The 19,544-nt window shown below is 46.5% G+C and overlaps 1 protein-coding gene across 7 annotated transcripts in view; it reads right to left on the bottom strand.

The window, feature by feature from the left end:
- Positions 1 to 14,590: 14,590 nt before the first annotated feature.
- Positions 14,591 to 19,544, bottom strand: part of EML4 (EMAP like 4) — a 154,597-nt gene continuing 149,643 nt past the window's right edge. For all 7 annotated transcript variants that reach the window (XM_061432181.1, XM_061432184.1, XM_061432185.1 and 4 more), the window contains 2 exons: positions 18,281 to 18,411; positions 14,591 to 17,386 (listed from right to left, as the gene is read on the bottom strand). In XM_061432181.1, the coding sequence (XP_061288165.1) occupies positions 16,913 to 17,386; positions 18,281 to 18,411 (605 nt within the window). In that variant the 3' untranslated portion in view covers positions 14,591 to 16,912. The remainder of the gene's footprint in view (positions 17,387 to 18,280; positions 18,412 to 19,544) is intronic.

The following is a 19,544-nucleotide window of genomic DNA, read 5'->3' as shown; positions in this document are numbered from 1 at the left end:
GATATTTGAGGCCAGGAATATCAAGGTCAATGGTTTTACACCCAGGGTTGGTGTTCCATGATGATTTCTTGACTGAGTCATGTGTTACTAAGGTGGTTGTGATTTTCTAAGTGTCATTGTTGATGTATTTCAGTGACGAGGAGTGCTCCTCTTTTAAGAGGTTTTAGTGTAATGTTCTCATTCAGTGTAATAACCAAGTCTGCCATTATTTATGCCGATGCTCAGCGTTGGCCCACATTTGGCTTTTCTGTCCCCTGACGTGCCCCCATCAGTCTTTGAGTAGCAGCTTTCTGACACGCAGGGTACTGTCTGTTTATCTTGTGTTGGTATTTTTTTCTACCCCAGTTTCTTCTGTGTACTTTCAGGTATGTTCTATTCATGTATGTTGGTGCCTTTTCCTTTTCTGCCGGTTTTATTTTTGCCTAACCTATAGTGGTAGGTACTATACATTCCTATTTATTACTCATAGTTTGGAAATTGTTCTCTATCTAATGTGCATTGTATTCCATTTTATGCGTATGTCATACTTTTAACTAGTTTCCTTTTGGTGGCTATTTAGTCTTAAATGTTTTGGTTTTACAAACGTTGCCCTAAATATACAATCTTTTCATGTCATTTTACATATTGCTGAATGTATTTGTAGTATAGTTTCTATAAGTGAGACGTTTCAGGCAAAGAGAATGTGCATCTCTGACTTTGATAGCTATTTGTCACAACAAGAGGTAGTGCTGACATCCAGTCCTATTCAGCCAGGGGTGCCTGTTCCTCCTCCCTGATGTTAGCTGTGTGCATTATCAGACTTTATCATATTTACCAATCTGGTAAGTGATACAATTTCTTTGGTTTAAATTGTTTTTCCATTGTAATTAGTGATACTGAATATTTTTCTTTAATTTAAAACTTATATTTAAAACATTTAAGATCTTTTCGTTTACAAAGGTAAGTTATATTTCCTTTTTTTGTGTGAACTATCTAATCATTGGCCTGCTTATATCCAGGTGCTTTGTGATAATGCTGTAAATATTATTGGTCCATCAGACTGAATTCCTCAGAAACAGACTCTGCTGACTTTTGTCTGAGCCACACTTCTAATTGCAAGAACCTGAGCTTCATTAAAATCAGCCAGGGCAGAAGGGGATTTTCCAGAACTAGAGTGGATCTGGACCACAAGACCTATCTTTGGGACCATGGTCGTTATCTTTTCTGTTATTCTCTTGGCTGTGCAGCTGTTTAACTTGTTTCTGTGGATCAGCTTTATCTCTGTTTCTTGTTGCACGTGGTAGGAAATGGTTGTCTAGCCCCAAATTCAGATGTCCCCCGCTCGAGCAGTCCACTGTTTGGTACCAGCCCACTGGGGGAGATGCAGTGAAGGAGCTCAGGGCGGCCTGTTCGTGGGTCTTCACTGAAGGCCCTGAGCCTTTCACTGTATTCTCAGGATTATTCCTTCTGAGCCCAGTGCTTTGAACCTTGGTTAGGTTGGACTCTTTACTCAGAGGGGGACCATCCTCCTTGTCCTTGTTGTCTGGATGAGATGCTTTTGGCAGAGGGACAGTCACTCCTGACTCCTTCCAGGCTATGTGGTTAGTGTTCGCAACAGGGGTCTGAACTCACATAGCCCTGGGGGTAGGAAGATGCCATGGGGTACCCAGGCAAGGATAGTTCTAAGGGAATCAGTGTTTTAGGTCAACTTCCATATACTTTTAAAGTTGCATGCCTAGCATAAGAGGTCCCTTATAATCATTTCCATTCTGCAAAAGGGCAGCAAACTATTACCCATTCTGGACAGGACAATGGTGTATTGCCCTGCTCTCTGGGGTGCCGTGGAGTGAGTGAGTCACTCAGTCGTGTCTGACTCTTTGTGACCCCATGGATTATACAGTCCATGGAATTCTCTAGGCCAGAATACTGGAGTGGGTAGCCTTTCCTACCTTCCCAACCCAGGCATCGAACCCAGGCCAGGTCTCCTGCAATGCAGGTGGATTCTTTACCAGCTGAGCCATAAGGGAAGCCCAAGAATACTGGAGAGGGTAACCTTCCCGACTCAGGAATTGAACTGGGGTTTCCTGCATTGCAGGTAGATTCTTTACCAACTGAGCTATCAGGGAAGCCCCAGGGTGCCGTGGAGATACTTCTAAATATAAATGTTGAGAATATGAGTCTAATGACTGAGACTATGAGTCTAATGTTGAGAATATGAGTCCTTTGTAAAAGAGCAAATCCTTTTACAGGTTACAAGTTTTCTGAGTCTGTTTTTAATAAAATTGAAGGAGGAACCAATTGAGTTGTTGGTTGGTCATTAAAAATAATTTTGATAATAGATGACTGCATGATTTTGGTGTATCACTCAGGAGTTCACGGAATTCAGAGATGTTGCTATTACCAAACTTCCATCACCATCTACTTGTGAGAACAAGGTTTCTCAGGGCTTAATATATGTAAAAATGAAAAACAGGAAATTTAGTATTTTATAGGGAATTGTAAGTATAGTCAATAAGAGACTTTCAAGCCTGAAAATACGTTACATTAGTCTTCCCAGGTGGCACCTGGTGGTAAAGAACCCGTCTGCCAGTGCAGGAGACATAAGAGAAGGGGGTTCAATCCCTGGCTTGGGAAAATCCCCTGCAGGAGGGCGTGGCAGAATTCCATGCCTGGAATTCTTGCCTGCAGAATTCCACGGACAGAGGATCCTGGAAGGCTTTAGACCATGGGGTTGTGAAGAGTTGGACACGACCAAAGCAGCTTAGCATAGCAAAGGCTAAAATTTGGGGGTAGAATTCTAGATGGAGTAGAGTGATGGAGCTACAAATTCGAGAAATTTCTGACTTAAATAGGGATTTTGTATTTTTGAACATTATTTATTTATTATTTTTGGCTGTGCTTGGTCTTCATTGCTGTGTGTGGGCTTTCTCCAGTTGCCGTGAGCGGGCTTCTCGTCGCCATGGCTTCTCTTGTTGCAGAGCACGGCCTCCAGGGATTGAGCGCTTCAGTAGTTGTGGCGGCACAGGGGCTCAGTTGCCCTGTGGCATGGGGTGCTTCCTGGACCAGGGATCAAACCGGTGTCCCTTGCATTGCAAGGCAGGTTCTTAACCACTGGACCACCAGAGAAGCCCAACATTTGTATTTTTAACTGGATGAAGGTAGGTGTCTAGTTGCGATGGTATTTACAGTCCACTGGCTACATTTATAAGAGTGACTTAATAGTTTAAGCTGTTATTTAAATGCACCAGAAACTGTATTCTTTGCAACTGTTTAAACTTATAATGGAAAACTTGAGATGTTAAGCATTAAGCTTACATAATACAAAGGGGAATTCAGATTTTCAAAATTGTTTCAGGGTAAATGAGCAGGAAAGGTTTAAGTGGCAACTAGCTGCTGCTTCCTTCAGTGATGTGCCCATTTGTGCCTCCTCTGTTTTCTGTGTCGGCCAGGGTCCCTTTCCAGGTCCACTCGGCCTTCCTCTCCTTCCCGGCCCCTCATCCATGGTGACTCCGCTGTGAAGCTGTCAGAGGCCTACTGAGGATGGAATTGGCTTTTATAACACCGGCTGGCTTTCTTGGCTTTATATACTTTTTCTCTCCTTCATGTGTGTGACCCTGGGCAGGCTTCTCGACCTTGTCAAGTGTTGAGGTTTCTGATACCCAGGGCTGCTTTTGAGCTTTTTTTGTGGCTGTGAACTGTGCAGACCTTTTACTTTCTGATCTGATGATATGCAGCAGCTAGAGGTTATCCAGGGACAGTAACGGTTGACTGCGTAGAAATTCCGATACTGTTTGGTTCCAGTAATACATTTGTTTGAGATTTTGACTGCACATATCCTGGATTGGAGCACACGCTCTTTAGCACCAAAGACTGCCCGTGTCAGGATTGAGAGGGGGGGCCCGTCCCTAGTGCCCCTCTTGTCAGGCTCACCGGGTGTCGTCATCGGTCACCCAGAGCTGCCTCTGACCCGTGGCCGCTCATTAAGAGGTTCCACTGCGCTCTGCTGCTTCCAGGTGGCTGACGAGTGTGCAGAAGCCAGGCACCCCAAGATGGATCCGGTGCTTTTGCCTTTGCAAGCAGGTGCTGCGATTAGATTTAGGGAGACTGATTGAAGAATTACTTGTAGGTCCTTTCAGATTCTGTCTCTGTCTCTTAGGACTGGTAAACCGTATAGTCAGGAAATCCCTGTTAGAGCCTGGGGGAGAATGGATACATGTACCTGAAACTGTCACAACATGGGTAATCAGCTGTCTCTCGATACAAAATAAAAGATAAAGAAATTCCCTCTTAGGGAGGAATTCCACTGTTACCCCTCAGCTGTCCTCATCTGGGAGGATAGGTTGCCCCTGGCTGGGTGTAGCTGCACAAGCCTGGCTGTCACTTCCATTCCAAGACCCAGGTTACACCTTGGCTTAGGGGGTCAGCCCCATATGGATGAGGGGGTATCAGCTGACCCTGACCCTCATTACACGGAGAGAGACACTGGGGTGGTTCAGCCGCCTGCTGGGGGATCAGTTACACTTGCATAAATTTGGATTAAGAATCCTGACCTTTGAGTGGCTCCAGGGCGTGAGGGGTGCTGTTCTGCTGCAGGAGCTGTTGGGATGGCTAATGGAGACTGGATGCTGTTTGCTCAGGGCCTGGAATCTGATTTCTAAGGAGGCTGCTGCAAAATAGTAATGGGCAAGCAGGGTGACTGCAAACGCACTCTTTAGATAATTTTTTTTTCCCTCCAGTTCGGTCACAACCCTCCTAGGACGTCATGCCCTGACCTTGTCCATGAAACTCAGCTTTGTCATGGTCACGTGGCTGTACCTCGTGGCCTAAGCACAGGTCCTTCACACTGTCCCACATGTACTAGCCTGATTGGAGTGCTCTGCTATTCCAAAGATCATTCCTGAGGAAGTCAGCTGAACTGCCCCAGGCTGTAGGAAATGGTGGGGTTGCCTCTTAAGTCAGCAAGGAAAAGAAGCAGGAGCTTAGTGCAAAAGGGCCTTGATACGGCTGCGAACTTCAGCTGACAAAATTAGGGACCGGGGTTCTCAGAAAAGGAGAGCTGGGTGGAGTGCTGGAAAGAAGTCAGCTCAGAAATAGGAGTGTTTCCTGTGGGTACCTTGCCAGGCAGGAAGGCCATGCTGTGGCTCTTCACACATTCCTGCACTCTGAAGGAGACAGGGAGATGGAGGCAGGTGGCAGGCAGGCAAGGGTGGAGTGGAGGTGCTTGGGTAGGGCACTGCTGGCCCCAGAGGCCACTTCAGGGTGTGGCTGTACCAGGCTTATACAGCTCAGGACTGTGGGAAGTGCCAAGAGAGAGGCAGCTTGGTTGTGCAGCTCAGTCCAGGCCCCTCTCCTTAGGGATGTCCTGACATGAGTTATGGAAATGTCTTTCCACTGGAGAGAGTGGGGGAAATATGTAAGATCCTCCAGAATTGGTTAATACCTGTCAGGCTCCACTGGGCTTCCCAGATAGCTCAGTTGGTAAAGAATTCCCCCTGCAATGCAGGAGACCCCAGTTCAATTCCTGGGTCAGGAAGATCTGTTGGAGAAGGGATAGGCTACCCATTCCAGTATTCTTGGGCTTCCCTTGTGACTCAGCTGATAAAGAATCCACCTGCATTGCAGGAGACCTGGTTCGATCTCTGGGGTTGGAAAGATCCCCTGGAGAAGGGAAAGGCTACCCACTCCAGTATTCTGGCCTGGAGAATTCCATGGACTGTATAGTCCATGGGGTCCTTGTCAGGCTCCAAGCCCATCTGCTCCAGGCTCATCTTCCAACTCCTCTGTCTGGGCCACAAAACCTTGTGTTAGACAGCAGATTAATTTGAAAATTGAGTTGCAGCTGGATGAGTTGATGTCAACTTCAAAGTTCAATGATGTTTAATTAAAGCCATCCAGAGACTAAACCCACTCTCAGGAAATTATTCTGACCGAATAATTAAAGAGAATAAAGGTTAGATTTGTGTTTCTGGCTAAGTCTGTGTTGAATTCAGCATCTCCAAAACATGAATTCCATTAACCTTTCATGAACCAACATTAAATTGCTTTTAATTAGTTGTCATTCTAGTTAGAGTCACACAGAAGAGCTGTTGTTTATACTTGGGGTGTCTGTTCCCTCTTCTCCTCTGGAGTTATGTCCTTGAATAAACGGCCATTCGGAAAATCGGTTCATAACTTCGTGTGTCTGATCATCCCTCCCTTATTTGGGTCCTGTTTACTGAGCATCAGAAGGAATTGCACCGGGGGATGTAGACTGCCGGAAGGCTACTTGCAGCTGGGGCTTGAACTGAGGTGTATAATTTGCAAAAACATGTCCCGTGACCATGGGAAGGAAAGTGAAGGGCTAGTTCAAGTCATAAGCTTGGGCAGGGGCAGGCCTCCGGCGGCTGAGGTGAGGCCTGGTCTTCCCAGGAGGGCCTTTTGATTTGGGAGATCCCTGCTGTCTGTCATTCCGTGGCCTCACTCTCCCTGAGCATTTATGCTTTGGATGTGGGGGCTCCATTCCCGCTGAGTGATGGTCAGAGTCCTCATCCGGCCTGTCTGCAGGCTCAGCGTCCTGGAGGAGCCGGCACGCCTGGAGCAGGGAGTGAGACAGAAGCTCTGCACGCCTGCTCCGGGACTTCCTGTACCTTGTCACCCAGCATATCTTTTCTGTTTATTTTCCTGCATGACTGTGGATGAGAGGTGTTACGACCGAGGATCTGTAAGCCAGGATTCCTCCAGGTGGATCACTCTAGGCCCTCAGAACTCAGGAGGCGGGGTGGGGAGGTCTGCTTCCTTTAGCCTCACCTCTGGACAGAGGTCAGAAATGCTGACTGTACCCTTATTTGAATGTCTTGGGAGTGGGAGTGTTGGGGGGTGGGTACTTGCTGGTCTTTCCTGAGCTCATACTGTGTTCCGGGCTTAGAAGAAGCTCACTGTGGTCTGGGATCTGGCCCAGATGCCGTTAAAAACAGAAGGGACAGCCTGACTCTACTTGTGAAAACGATCGTGCCTCAGACCCAGGAGGGCTCAGGCTTGGGATTTCCTAGTGGTGCCAGGCAGCCCGTTTACTTCTGAGCTGGGGCTTGAAGTCTTGTTGGCTCTTGTCTTTCCCGGAGTTGGCCCGGCTCCCTGGGCTGACTCTGGCTCCCCACGAGTTTTCTGGCATTCCCTCAATGGGCCATCAGGTGCCCTGTTGTCATTTCCTGCAGGGCTTTTCTGTGAGCAGATCTGAGGTTACCTGAGGATTGGCGCCCTGTCTCCCTAGCAGACTGGGGACCTGGCCTACCTTCACCATCAGGAAGCCTTATGGCACACACCGTTCATTCTGGAATCGCTGCGTGCTGGGCTCTGCTGGGCAGTAGAGGCCAGATGGAGGTGACGCTGTCGCTGGTCCCCAAGCTCAGAGAAGGATGGGCCCAACCAAAGTGCAACAGAAGCGTCCAGGTCAGGGCTGGGGCCCAGGAATGAGGAGGAGCAGCAGGGATGCCCTCAGAGGGGGCACTGTGTAAACTGCATAGGGATGCGTTGGGGTTCCCTGCTGCGCACAGCAGGGAGGGGCATTTGGCCTGAGGGAAGAGCACCTGCTGAAGTGTGAGAGGGGCGGGAGAGGGAGGCTTAGGCCAGGGGCCGCCAGAGGGCTGGGCTCTGGTGGGCGGGCACGCGGGGTGTGTGTGGGGGGAATGGCCACAGAATCCAGTGTTCGGCTGCTGCTTTTGAATCCATGGTGTTGATGTGGAGAGCACACTGGAGGGGGAAAAAGACTTGCGGCGTTGGACTGTGAGAGTTCAGCTGAGAGATGATGGGGGCCTGGGGACCAGCGGCAGTGGGCATGGAGAGAGAGGTGCAAAGCCCAGGGATTTGAAGGCAAATCCCTGGGATAAGAAGCCAACGGTGAATGCACCTAACAATTAGAGGTCAGGGTGAGGCAGGCTTCTGGGCGCTCCCGGGATGGCTCAGCCTGGCTCCTGGGTGAGTGGAGGTGCAGGACTGGGGGTCAGCAGGGCAGGGCATGTGTTGTTGGAAAAAATGGATTGCCTGTGAGCCCTCTACGCAAAGAATTTGAGTCTGCAGTGGAGTCTGGAGATAAGCCCAGGGTTTGGACTAGAGGTAGGAATTTCGAGAGGGTACAGGATATAGGGCTGGTGGAAGCCTGGTGTCTGCTACATTGTTAGGGAGTGTATGAAGGTGAGGAAATAGAATGGGGAAAATACCAGTATACAGGAGCAGTGGAGAAGACAAGAGCTTGTGATGGCCCCTAGGGTCTAAGATCAGAAGGAATGCAGACATCATGTTGCGTGACAGAAGCGGACACAAAAGAGAGTGTAGCCCGTGATGTAACTGCATTAGATGAAAATCAAAGCTGGGCAGAACCACTCGGTGGTGACAGAGGTCGGAACAGAGCCGACCCCCGTCAGGGAGTACTGACAGGAGGAGGCTTCCCAGGGAGGCTTGTGTCCCCAAAACAGGGCAGCTCTTCATTTGGGCGAGCCTGTACACATGTAGGCAGATACATGCAGATTTACTGAGACTTCTGCACTTTGCTGTAAGTTATACCTAAAAATAAAATCTTTAAAAACTTAGGAAGGAAGATGGAAGTGCAGGGGAGGAAAAAGAGTTTGCCTTCCATTCCTCAGAGCCCATGGCTGAGACGTCTGTATTGAAAGACAGATTAATAAGAGGCAGACGGAAGTAACTATACGCTGCTGCTGCTGCTAAGTCGCGTCAGTCGTGTCCGACTCTGTGCGACCCCGTAGACAGCAGCCCACCAGGCTCCGCCATCCCTGGGATTCTCCAGGCAAGAACACTGGAGTGAGTTGCCATTTCCTTCTCCAATGCATGAAAGTGAAAAGGGCAAGTGAAGTCACTCAGTCGTGTCTGACTCTTCATGACCCCATGGACTGTAGCCTACCAGTCTCCTCTGTCCATGGGATTTTCCAGGCAAGAGTACTGGAGTGGGGTGCCATTGCCTTCTCCAAACTATACGCTAATAAGAATGAAAAGAAAAATCCCCTGCACCGCCCCCCCCATGAGGAGCACACCCGATTCAAAGTTCTTGCTTACATTCGGTGTCAGGCGTGCCCAGAATAAAGCTGGATTGTGGCCACACATCCAGCTTCATAAACCCATGTGTATCTTATTTCAAAGTAATAGATACCTTATACTAGAAGAAAAAAAATTTTTTTAATCTGTCTTGAAAATAGAGAAGAATGGAAGTTTATGAACATGTAGACCTCCGTGTACATGGGAGCTACTCAGAGAAAAACAAGCAGCTCCCCGAAGGGGCTTAGAATTCAGGCTTCAGCACCGTCTTAGTAGGGAAGACGGGGGCGGGGGGGTAGACCTTCTGAGGGAGAGTGATTTTTAGGGACGTTGCGAGGCCCTTAGAAGGGTGATTGGGAATGTGATGGTTTGTGACAAGTGTGTCTGGGTGTGGGGTGGGCTCAGCCTCCTCTGTGATGAGAGTCAGCCTCCCCTGGTTGATGAAGCTCCCGGGAGGGATCTATAACAACTGAGTTCCTTTCGGAGCATCTGTCTTTAGGCAGATGGGAGCGTTCAGAGAAAGCCTCTCATTGGATTGGCTGTTTTTCAGATGCCGACAGCTCAGAACAGTCAACCTCCCAAAGTGGCAAATTTGGGGCTGGCATATTCTGGTGCCCTTCAGAAGGAAGATGGGAGGAAGGGGAAATAAGGAAGGAGGAAAAGTGGACAGAGGGAAGAAGCAAATAAATCTGGAGTCTGTGGTGCCTGGCAGGAGAGGTTTGCGTTTTCCAGAAAGAGGATGACCAGTGTCACTCACACGCCCAGAGTCAAGCCTGGGGCTGGCTCTGCAGAGTGAGCCAGAGGCCGCCCTCCTCGTCCTCCCATGGTCACTGGAGTGCGTCCCCGGCGCATAGGACAAACCCTAACGCTGAGTGAGAAGAGGGGAGAGCGAAGATCCTCGCATGCAGGGCGTAGCTGAGATGGCCTGTGCCTGGGTCATAGCTCCCAGCGCTGCAGATGGCCAGTCTGGCTTCCAGGGTGCCCTCCCAGCAAATCCTGCTGTTCACATTTGACCATGTTTGATCAAAAAAGTTATCAACTACTGTAATTTAAAAGAACTTCCTTCTGTTTCAGTGTGAGGGTTTTCCATAGAAACCACTTGAGCCTGGGCGGCTGTGAATGGCGTTATTAGTGGAGCCATCTGCAGGCTCTCCTAGCTGTCCACACAATCTGTCACCTGCTCATCACTTCCAGTGCAAACATTGTTTATTGTGACGGAGCCCCAGCTGGTCACCCTTGACCCGGAGGGGCTACCTTCCCTGCGCCCTGAGGTGAGAACAGTTCCCCTGCTTTTCTCAAGCCTCTAGGATGCTGGGCCTACACGGGGCAGTGGGGGCGGAGCCCATGAGCTCCCCGGGAGGTCTCTGCCCTGAGGATCAGGTGTTCCTGGAGGGTAAACCCTTACTTTCTTTTGCACAGAGACCAAGGAGGAGGGGCCCAAACTTACCCAAACTCACAATGAAAAATGCCCCTTCCCTGCAGCCTTGAGTTTTTTATGTCAGATTCCTTCCGTGCCCACCATCAGGTGGGACTGCTGTGAGATCTCACTGGTGCTCTGGGGGCCTCTGAGACTGTGAATCTTAACACGTTCTACCAAGAGAGAAGGGACTTGTGGCTCAGCTCAGAATTAATTCATCTTCTAAATGGAAATGTCAAAGCCTGGCAAACGCTCCTGCTAATGATTCCGGTGCGGAGATATTCATGGGCAGCAAACAGTAGGCCACATGAAAACGGATTTTGCCAATGAAACCATGGGGCCATCACTCTCCAAGGAGAAAGCCTGGTCACATAATCTCAATTTTGCAGCAGTTTCACTGGAGACCCATAAATAGTAGAATTCTTTTTTCTTGTCATTTTATTAAGTTTGAGTAAGGGAAGGTGATTCAGCCCAACCACCTGAGGGAAGGCAGCCGTGGGGGACTTGCCATGCAAGCATTTCCAAGAAAGGAAGTGAGCATCAGCGACACTCAAACCAGGCAGAAGGGAAGCCAGAGTGGACCCAGGAGCAGTGAAGGCCCGGGGACGGGGAGGACTGCTAGCGGCAGGATGATGCACTGACTGTTTCTCAGCCACGAGCAGGTAAAGCCTCCGTGCTCCCAGGCACACCCTCTGACCAGTGAGCTCCCCCTTTCCAGGGGCTCCCCCAGGCCCTGTGGGGGCCGAGCAGAGGTGGGGAAAGCTGCAGAGAGCGTGTTCCACATCGGCAGTGTTTTATGCGATCACAGGTGGAATACCTCAGGTGCACCAGGATAGAAATTTTATTTAAAAAAATCTGTGTTGTATTAAAGCCCATTTTTGTTTCCATATTTCCTTCAAAAGCATAAAGAGAAGGGAGTTTCTATATCACTACTTCAGGAAAACTTTTTATTTTGGAGTAACTGTAGACTTAGAGAAAGTGTAGAGTCCAGGGAACCCTTCCCTTAGCTTCCCCCCAATGGTGCCATCATATATAGTGTATCATGTTGTTAAGTCCAGGAAGGGTTCGCTTGCACAGCAGTCGTGCCAACTACAGGTCTGAATTGGCTTCCCCCAGTGCGATTTAGTGCTACGTGTAGGTTCATCACCCCCACAACGGAGATGGAGCCTGTTCATCATCAGAGGGCCCCCGTGCCGCCCCTCTAGGTGACATCTCCCCCCTCGCAGTCCCCTGGCAACTGCTAGTCTGTTCTTTATTGTCACTTCAGTAGGGTTATGAATGGAAGCATACAGATGGTAAACTTCCCAGATTGGCTTCCCAGGATCCATGCTCCGTGAGGGCAGGGCCTGTATCTTTCTCGTCACCAGGTTTCCCGCTGGGCCCGGTCGAGTTCTTTGTACGAGGAGGTTTGTACGTACACCTGATATGTGCCTGTGGATCCGAGTCCCACACAAGCTTGCTGGGTGCAGACCTGCTCCCTCTTTGTGTCAGCAGCACAATATTTTTATTGCAGAGACTGAAAGTCTGCAGAAGGAAGAGGCCCTGCCCTGCCTGGACATAACTTACACAGTTGTGTTAATTGAGAAAGTTCTATGGCTGATGCGCTAAGAGAATGCGGCTTCCCTGCTTCCACCAGGTCACCACGTCAGCCCAACCCCGTGCTGGCTGAACGGGCATCACTGTGGAGGGGTGGGCTCGAGTACCCCTTGACCTTGCCTAGGGCGCACTCTGGCTTGGTAGCTACAGGAATACCAGGAATGAAACGGATGACTAGGCATGTGGGCTTTTGCTTTTTATTATAGTTATTTTTCCTAAGTCCCCTTCTAGCACTCTGTCTCCAGCTCCCTCAGTGAGATCTGGCAAAGTGCACGTGCGTCATCCTGCTGACACAGTCGTCAGCACCGGTGGCTACACATATTCACCTGTCCCTGGGTGACTCCCTAGGGAAATTTGCTTTCAGGACTGCGTGTTTACATTGCTGAGGGAGAGGAGAGGCCAGAGATTAAGGGAAGAAGCACTTGACCAGTGAAGAAACAAGCTGCTGTGCTTCTTTTTCAGTGAAACAGAAATTGCTCAGAGGTTGGAAAATAAGGGAGCAGCATCTCCACACAAATAGGTTTAAAATGGAACCTCAGGGACTGAGGACTTGGGCGCCAAGGCGGGCAGGCAGTGCAGAGAGGCGCTGGCGGGAGGTGCTGTGGGGTGGCCTGGAAGCTTGGCCCCCACTCCAGTTGTAGGGGTGGCAGGAGGGGTCTTGTGCCAGGGAGGGGTCCCTGTCATCTGTGATTGTTCAGAGCCGAGAGTCGACCGTTCCAAAGCCTAGCTGCTTTCTGTGATTTTTCGATATACTGGTCTCAAATCCTTCCTATCAGAAGCTTAGCCCATTTCACTCTTTTGTTATTAATAATCACTATATTACTCTTCAGTAGTAAGCATCTCCTATAGTGCCCAGCTGCAGAGCTATCCCAGGGACTCTGAGGCAGGAGGACCTGCCTTCAAATCTTGGTTCAGTCACTTGGTACTATTAGGGTGACCTCGCTTTTCATCTGTAAGTTTACTCACCTGGAAAATGGTGATCGAATGTAGGATGGTTGAAAGAATTGGTGGAAAGCTCTAAAATGTTACAACAGTGTCAGCTATGATGGTTGAATAACATTTAGTTCTATATGGATGTGTCATAATCCATGAGCACTCAGGTTCTGTTTCCCATATTTCTTGAATTTTTGTCCTCTGAGCTATGTAAGTGGTATCTTTTTCTTCCATATTTCTGGATTGGTAAAATTAAAAATCACACGTGTTCAGTAAGTTACGGTCTCCTGAGGACGTCACCCACGGATTCAGAAATGAAACACGCTGACATGTCTATAGGAACCAAACTTTCTTCCTCCATTTGGGATTACTTCTCTTTTAGTTCCCTTGCCTTTTTTGTATAAGAGGTTATTGTAGGAATCCATTAATGAGGGTGGCGTAGAAATCCAGGTTTCCTCTGTAAAAGATGACTGTAGTCCCTGAGAGCAGCAGTTGCCCTTTACAAAGGATTGCATCTACTTTTCAGGGAAAATGCCTGGAAACTTTTTCTAAGGTCCTTGAAGGTGCCAGTCCTGGGCATCCTGGACGAAGGCAGCTTCTTCAGCAGAGCCTGTTTCTGTGATGATGACAGACGTGTAGCATCCTCCCCTGGACTGCGGACTGAGATGACATAGGGCCTCTGACGTTGCCCCATCTCCTTTCCAAAATCTGTGAATCTTCACCCTTATCCTTTGCTTCTTCCTCCCTATTTCTAAAGAATGTCTTTCTCCCAGTGTAAGTGGAAGAGGCTCCAGCTTTGGAGTTACAGCGCATGGCGTCCTGGCGTGAGGTCATTGGTGAGTGAACGTGGGCCTGTTCCTGAACCCCAGCCCACCCCGTGCGCTTTATGAGGCTGGGGCGTCAGGGGCTCTGGCTGCAGAGACTCCTCGGGCAGCAGCTCTGCTCCGCTCACGGCCAGCATACCTGCTCTTCAGCCTGTCTCCTTTGTCCTAGAAACCTGTCCTTGTCAGAAAAATCATATTGTTTAGTGCGTCTGTTCTGCTGCCTGCCAGCCACTGTGTCTCAGAACTGGTGGAGAGGAACTGCTGGCCCAGGATGCCTCTCACAGGTTAGTGTGTGTGTGTGTGTGTGGCTGTGAACATACATTCAGAGTCACCACGGATGAATAAGGTGATGATGGAAACCCCATCATTTCCATGACTGTAAAACTGGGAAATGTATGGAATACTTAATTCTTCGTAAAGAAAAATGTGCAGCAGCTACTTTATGGTTGCGGTGTGCAGAGGACGTGCCACTAAGCAACCCAGGAGAGATGGAGAAAGCGCGATGCTGAGTTCAAGGGCTTCCCGCAGGCAGACACTGGGGAGGCAGGTAGCTAGGATCACCCAATGTAAACATGTGAGTGAGTGCAGACATGAGATAAATTAAAACGAAGCTATTGCCTATTAAATGGAAGCGTAAATCACAAGTAATTTCCTCTAGCTTTATGAGATGGAGTCTGTCCCCACCAGAATGGCTGTATCCATAGCGGCGGTGGTCAACTGATAAATGTGTCCTTCTGAACTGTCTGTCGTGTCTCCTGATAACTGGATGAAACTGGCAGCATAAAGGAAGAAAGACTCAAGACACATTTAGAGAGACAAATGAAACATTTTGATTATTTTATTTTTTAATCTTCAAATTTTTCTGTCATAAGACAGGAATGCATGATAGAAATGGCTCAACATCTTCACATAAAACACTTGGATTCATTTTCATTCACAAGTTTTTCTAAAAACATCTACAATTTCATAATCCCACCCACTTCCAACCATAATCACAGATTTAATTGACTGTTAAACAGTAGTTGCCAGCAATAGAGAGCTGGAACGCTTTCTGCGTATTAGTAGTGTCTTTTTGAAACTACCACCCAAGATATCACAAATATCACGAATATAAATTTCATTGTACACAGCAACCCCAAAGGTGACTGATATCCCCAGATACACTCCCTGCTTATCATGGAGAGCGGTATCCCCCAGGTACTTTACAAAATGCTTTTTTCTTCTTCTAGAATTACTTGTTCATCTCCTATTATTTTGCAGGGTCTAGCACATGCTGACCTGATGATTCAATCACCACAGCTAACAGGCAAAAATATATGCCTGATACTGCTGCTGCCCTCTGATAATTATGTATAAACATACTGAAAAATGATGGGTTGCTTGGAGTCTCTCTTGTGAAGAGAACTGCTTTGAGGTTTTTTTTCTGAACAGTTGTAAACAAAAGGAAAGAGATATACACAACATATATCTATACACAGAGATACACACTGAGTATCTTCACTGTGGCACGTATCTTCTTATAGAGACACACAGAGTAAGTGTCTACACCCACTCACCCCTTCACACACACCCACACCCTACATACAGCATCTGAATACAAATGTGGTGAGTGTCCTTGGGCGTTCACGGGAGTCTGTATGTTACCAGATGATGAAATACCTGACTTGTATTACTCCTGAGAAGACAGAAGGGAATGACAGTTCTGAAGCACTTTGGAATGGCACAATCACGTAAACACTTGCATACTTAAGACTTCTGAACTCATCTGAAGTTTCTAAACATGATCTAACAACAACAAAAAGATATCAAACAATGCAGCAAGTTAAAAAATAAGTCTTTTTATAATCAAAGTAGAAACAAATATATAGGAAATGCATATTTGTCAGTAATTATTTTGAAAATAGGAAACACATACTTAAGAAAAACAATTGTCTGACAAAACTTAAAAAAAACAACAAAAAACCAAAACTATCCACTGCATAAAAATACATGCACTGCCCCCAGTAGCAGAGGATAGTCACTCAGAACTGCAAGGCTTAAAGCAACTCCACCAGATAAAATCACCATATATATAGGAAGTCTATTAAGTATGCAATTTATAAAAAATCACTGTGACTACTGTCACACTTCTGTAAAAAACAATTTGCAATTTGTTATTTTATCCCTCAATCTGTATAAAAATTACAACTAAACCAATGGATTTCAAGCACCAATTTAATCATTTAAACTTACTGTATTAATATTTGTTATTGAGGGAACAAATTATGATGAAGGCTAAGCTAAAATTAGCCAAGTTTCGTTTTATAGGCATGTGGTTTTTTTTTCTTCCATTCACTTGAAAATGTTTAGGCCAGTAAAGGGATCCTTGGCGGAATCCATTATTTCTGAGCATCAATGGTTTAATATACATTAAAAGCTCTTTAACAAACCACTGCTTTCTTAATTCTAAGATAAAATAGATCTGCACACAGGAAATTCAGGGACTGTTCCTCACTCTGACTTAGAAAAGGCAGCACCTACATAGTAGACTAACAAGCACGTCTGGACGTCTGCTGGCAGCATGAGAAAATGGTGTTATTATTCAGGAAGGCCATACCACTGCTCAGAGCGATACTGAAGTTTTCGTTAACTAAAAATTTCCACTAGATATCTGGGGTGGGAGGGTCTCAGTGAGAGTTTTTTTTGGTTTTTGTTTTTCTGATTTTCAGCATCAGGAAAAAAAAAAAGCACAGTCTGAGCCAGTAGATGAACAGATGAGCGACAGTGTCTGTGATGCCTCTGGCTGTTCCTGAAGAAACCTGTTCAGATAACGCGGGGTTTATTTTTAAATCTATACAACTGCTGTTTTTGTTTCCAGTATTTACATCATACTACTCACATACACAGTAATTTCTGAGACATAATCAATGTTTCAGTCTTTTCCTACTATTAAGTTTGGTTAATTTTCAACACACGTCAAACCGAACCTTTAGGTTGACTGCATTTAAGAGACGGAAGATGAGATTGTTGAAAACAGATTACGTGGAAACCAAAACTCCATCAATAGTGATTCTTCATCACTTCTCGGCATGTTATCTGAACTCTGCTATCACAAGACCACATGCAGTTGAAGGAAAAAGTGAATCGCACTGAAGTCCTGGTGTTAGGACAGGGATGAGGGGTCTTGCTGGTCCCCGGGAAGGGCGGCTTTGCTCTGCTCCTCGCTTAGCTCATTGGCTAGCTCTTCATAAACAGGCTCACCGAGGTCTTCGCTGCCCCCCTCACTCTGATCCTCACTGTGGTCTTCGCTGGGCTCCACGGTCTGTTCCAAGCTGTTCTCCAGAAGTGTGGGAGAACTGCTTATCCGACTTTCTTCTTCAGCTGTCTCATTTAAGGGCTGGGAAGGAGGCGGAGTGGGGGTATCAGACTGCACCACACTCTCGATGGAAGAGGGAGGGGCTTTGGTGAGTGTAGGATCCGCTAGAGTCTCATTTTGAGGCAAAGGTAACTTTTCCACAAGTTTCCACTGAATGATGCTCATGTCTTTTCCACCAGTTGAAATCAGGTGACTGTCATTATGAGTAAAACTGACATTGGTGACATGGCTGCTGTGGGCACTGTACTTGTGACTGGGAGCCTACGTGAAATAAATCAGACAGCAAAATTAAATTCATTCCCTACATGCCTACTTACAGCAATGGGGGAGACTAGGTTAGGAAGGTCAATTCAGCTTGTGAAACAAGCTAAAAAACCACAAATCATTGACTGAAGAATAAAGCTAGCAGCAATTTCCTTTTAATACCTATTATGTGTGACTGGAGAATCCCATGGACGGAGGAGCCTGGTGGGCTGTCATCTATGGGGTTACACAGTCAGACCAACTGAGCGACTTTCACTTTTCACTTCCATGCATTGGAGAAGGAAATGGCAACCCACTCCAGTGTTCTTGCCTGGAGAATCCCGGGGACAGGGGAGCCTGGTGGGCTGCTGCCTATGGGGTCACACAGAGTCAGACACAACTGAAGCGACTTAGCAGCAGCAGAGCATGTGGGAAACAAAGTAACTGGACAGCTGTGCTTTTAGACTGTGTTTAAAAAATGTCTCTTCTGATGTCAGGTTGGTATACTTGTTAAGAGTTTAGTGACTATTCTACTGAGATGACAAGGGGACAATTTACTAGGTTGGTAGGATTATAGATGGTTTAGGAGTCTTATAATGTTGATCGTGTATCAAAAATAAAATATTTTAATATGTTTAGAAGAAACATAAAACTGCTAAGACATAAAAATGAAAAAAAAACCAAACGAGTGACATGTCATCAAGTGTCTTCTCTTTTACCACAATGAAGGAAAGGACGAGCGCTGCCTGCATGGACGCTCACAGATGGCCCTGTTCATGCTCCCTGTGCACTCTAGCATCATGGAGAGTAATTAGCAGCCTGTCTACAAATACTTTCCCACCATCGACACAACATTATCCCCCAAACAAAGGGCCCTAAATATAACACTAGTCTTTATAAAGTTGGTTTTACCTTTGCTTTGGAGCAGGGATACTGAAACAGATGGACTTTGCAAAAGTCATCAGCAACAGCGATCACCTTTCTGTTGTGGGATCGTACCAGCGCGTTGATATCTGTCCCATCAGATCCTTCTGGCCAGACACCTTTGATATGGAAACATGGTGGGGGGCGGGGGGTGCAGTGTTAGAAAAATTAGTCTGAAAAATACAAGTGCCACGCTACATATGTTTATTTTAGAAACTTATTAATTTTCATCTGTGTTCAGACTCTTAGCTGCTAAATTTCCCTTATGGATTTCTTAGTGCCTCAATACTTCATTCAAATGAAATTTTTTCTGAAATCTAACTAATAATAATTAAACTGAAATAACCTCAAGATTGAAAATTTAAGACTTTAAGACTCAAAGTACTCACTAGTAACCAGCAGGTGGGGCTAATAAATATAGCTTGTCTCAACTGGACAATAAGCTCCTCAAAGTTTCTAGCTGGAGGGGAAATTCTTAGTTACTTCTGTACCAGAGTGCAGAAGCAACGTGGGCACTAATTCTGCAACGTGGACTCTGGGCAGTTGCAAATTTACATATTTTTTCACTGCTCCTTTTCAGGCAGGCACTTTAAAAAAAAAACAAAAACCAAACTTTTTCTTCCTTAATGGAAATGCATAGGTCATACCCCACTAGTCTGTCACGCTATCCACAGAGTTTCCCTGGAACCATGATTTACGCCCAAAAGCCGACACAGCAAATTTAACTATTCTGAGTCATCCTGAGGCACTGGTGATGCTCAACACGATCAGCACAAATCCCTACTTGACTAAAAATAGTATGTAAGAGTTGAGAAGCTGGCCTCCTCTAGTTCAATACTGCTCTAGAGAACAGTTTTTTTTTTGAGGGGGGTTAATTTTGGTAAAGACAAAACACTTAACACATTATTGACCAGGTAATTTTTGCAGAAACTAATGCCTGTGGCCAATGATTTGTTAGGTAAGTGAATACTGAAACATCTCTGGTCAATAACATTTGAGTAACAAAAGATGTATTAATATGTCTCTAGTTAATATGTTAACTGGTAATTGACATCTCTTAATAAGTAAATTAAATACTGTTTCATTAAAATAACTAGGTAAGTTACTACCTATTGGCCACTGCTTCAGCTTCACCCAGAATAATGAATTTGTTTACGGACTAGTCAGGATTATTTTAATTTCTTCCAAGCTTACTTAGTTGGCTTCTACATCTCTATAGCAGTTAGTTTAGAACAAGTACCTATAATGGATT

Source organism: Bos javanicus, chromosome 11 (genome assembly GCF_032452875.1).
Source record: "Bos javanicus breed banteng chromosome 11, ARS-OSU_banteng_1.0, whole genome shotgun sequence".
Taxonomy (NCBI): domain Eukaryota; kingdom Metazoa; phylum Chordata; class Mammalia; order Artiodactyla; family Bovidae; genus Bos; species Bos javanicus.
Note: the sequence above shows the minus strand (reverse complement) of the source record. Positions and strands in the feature narration are given on the sequence as shown.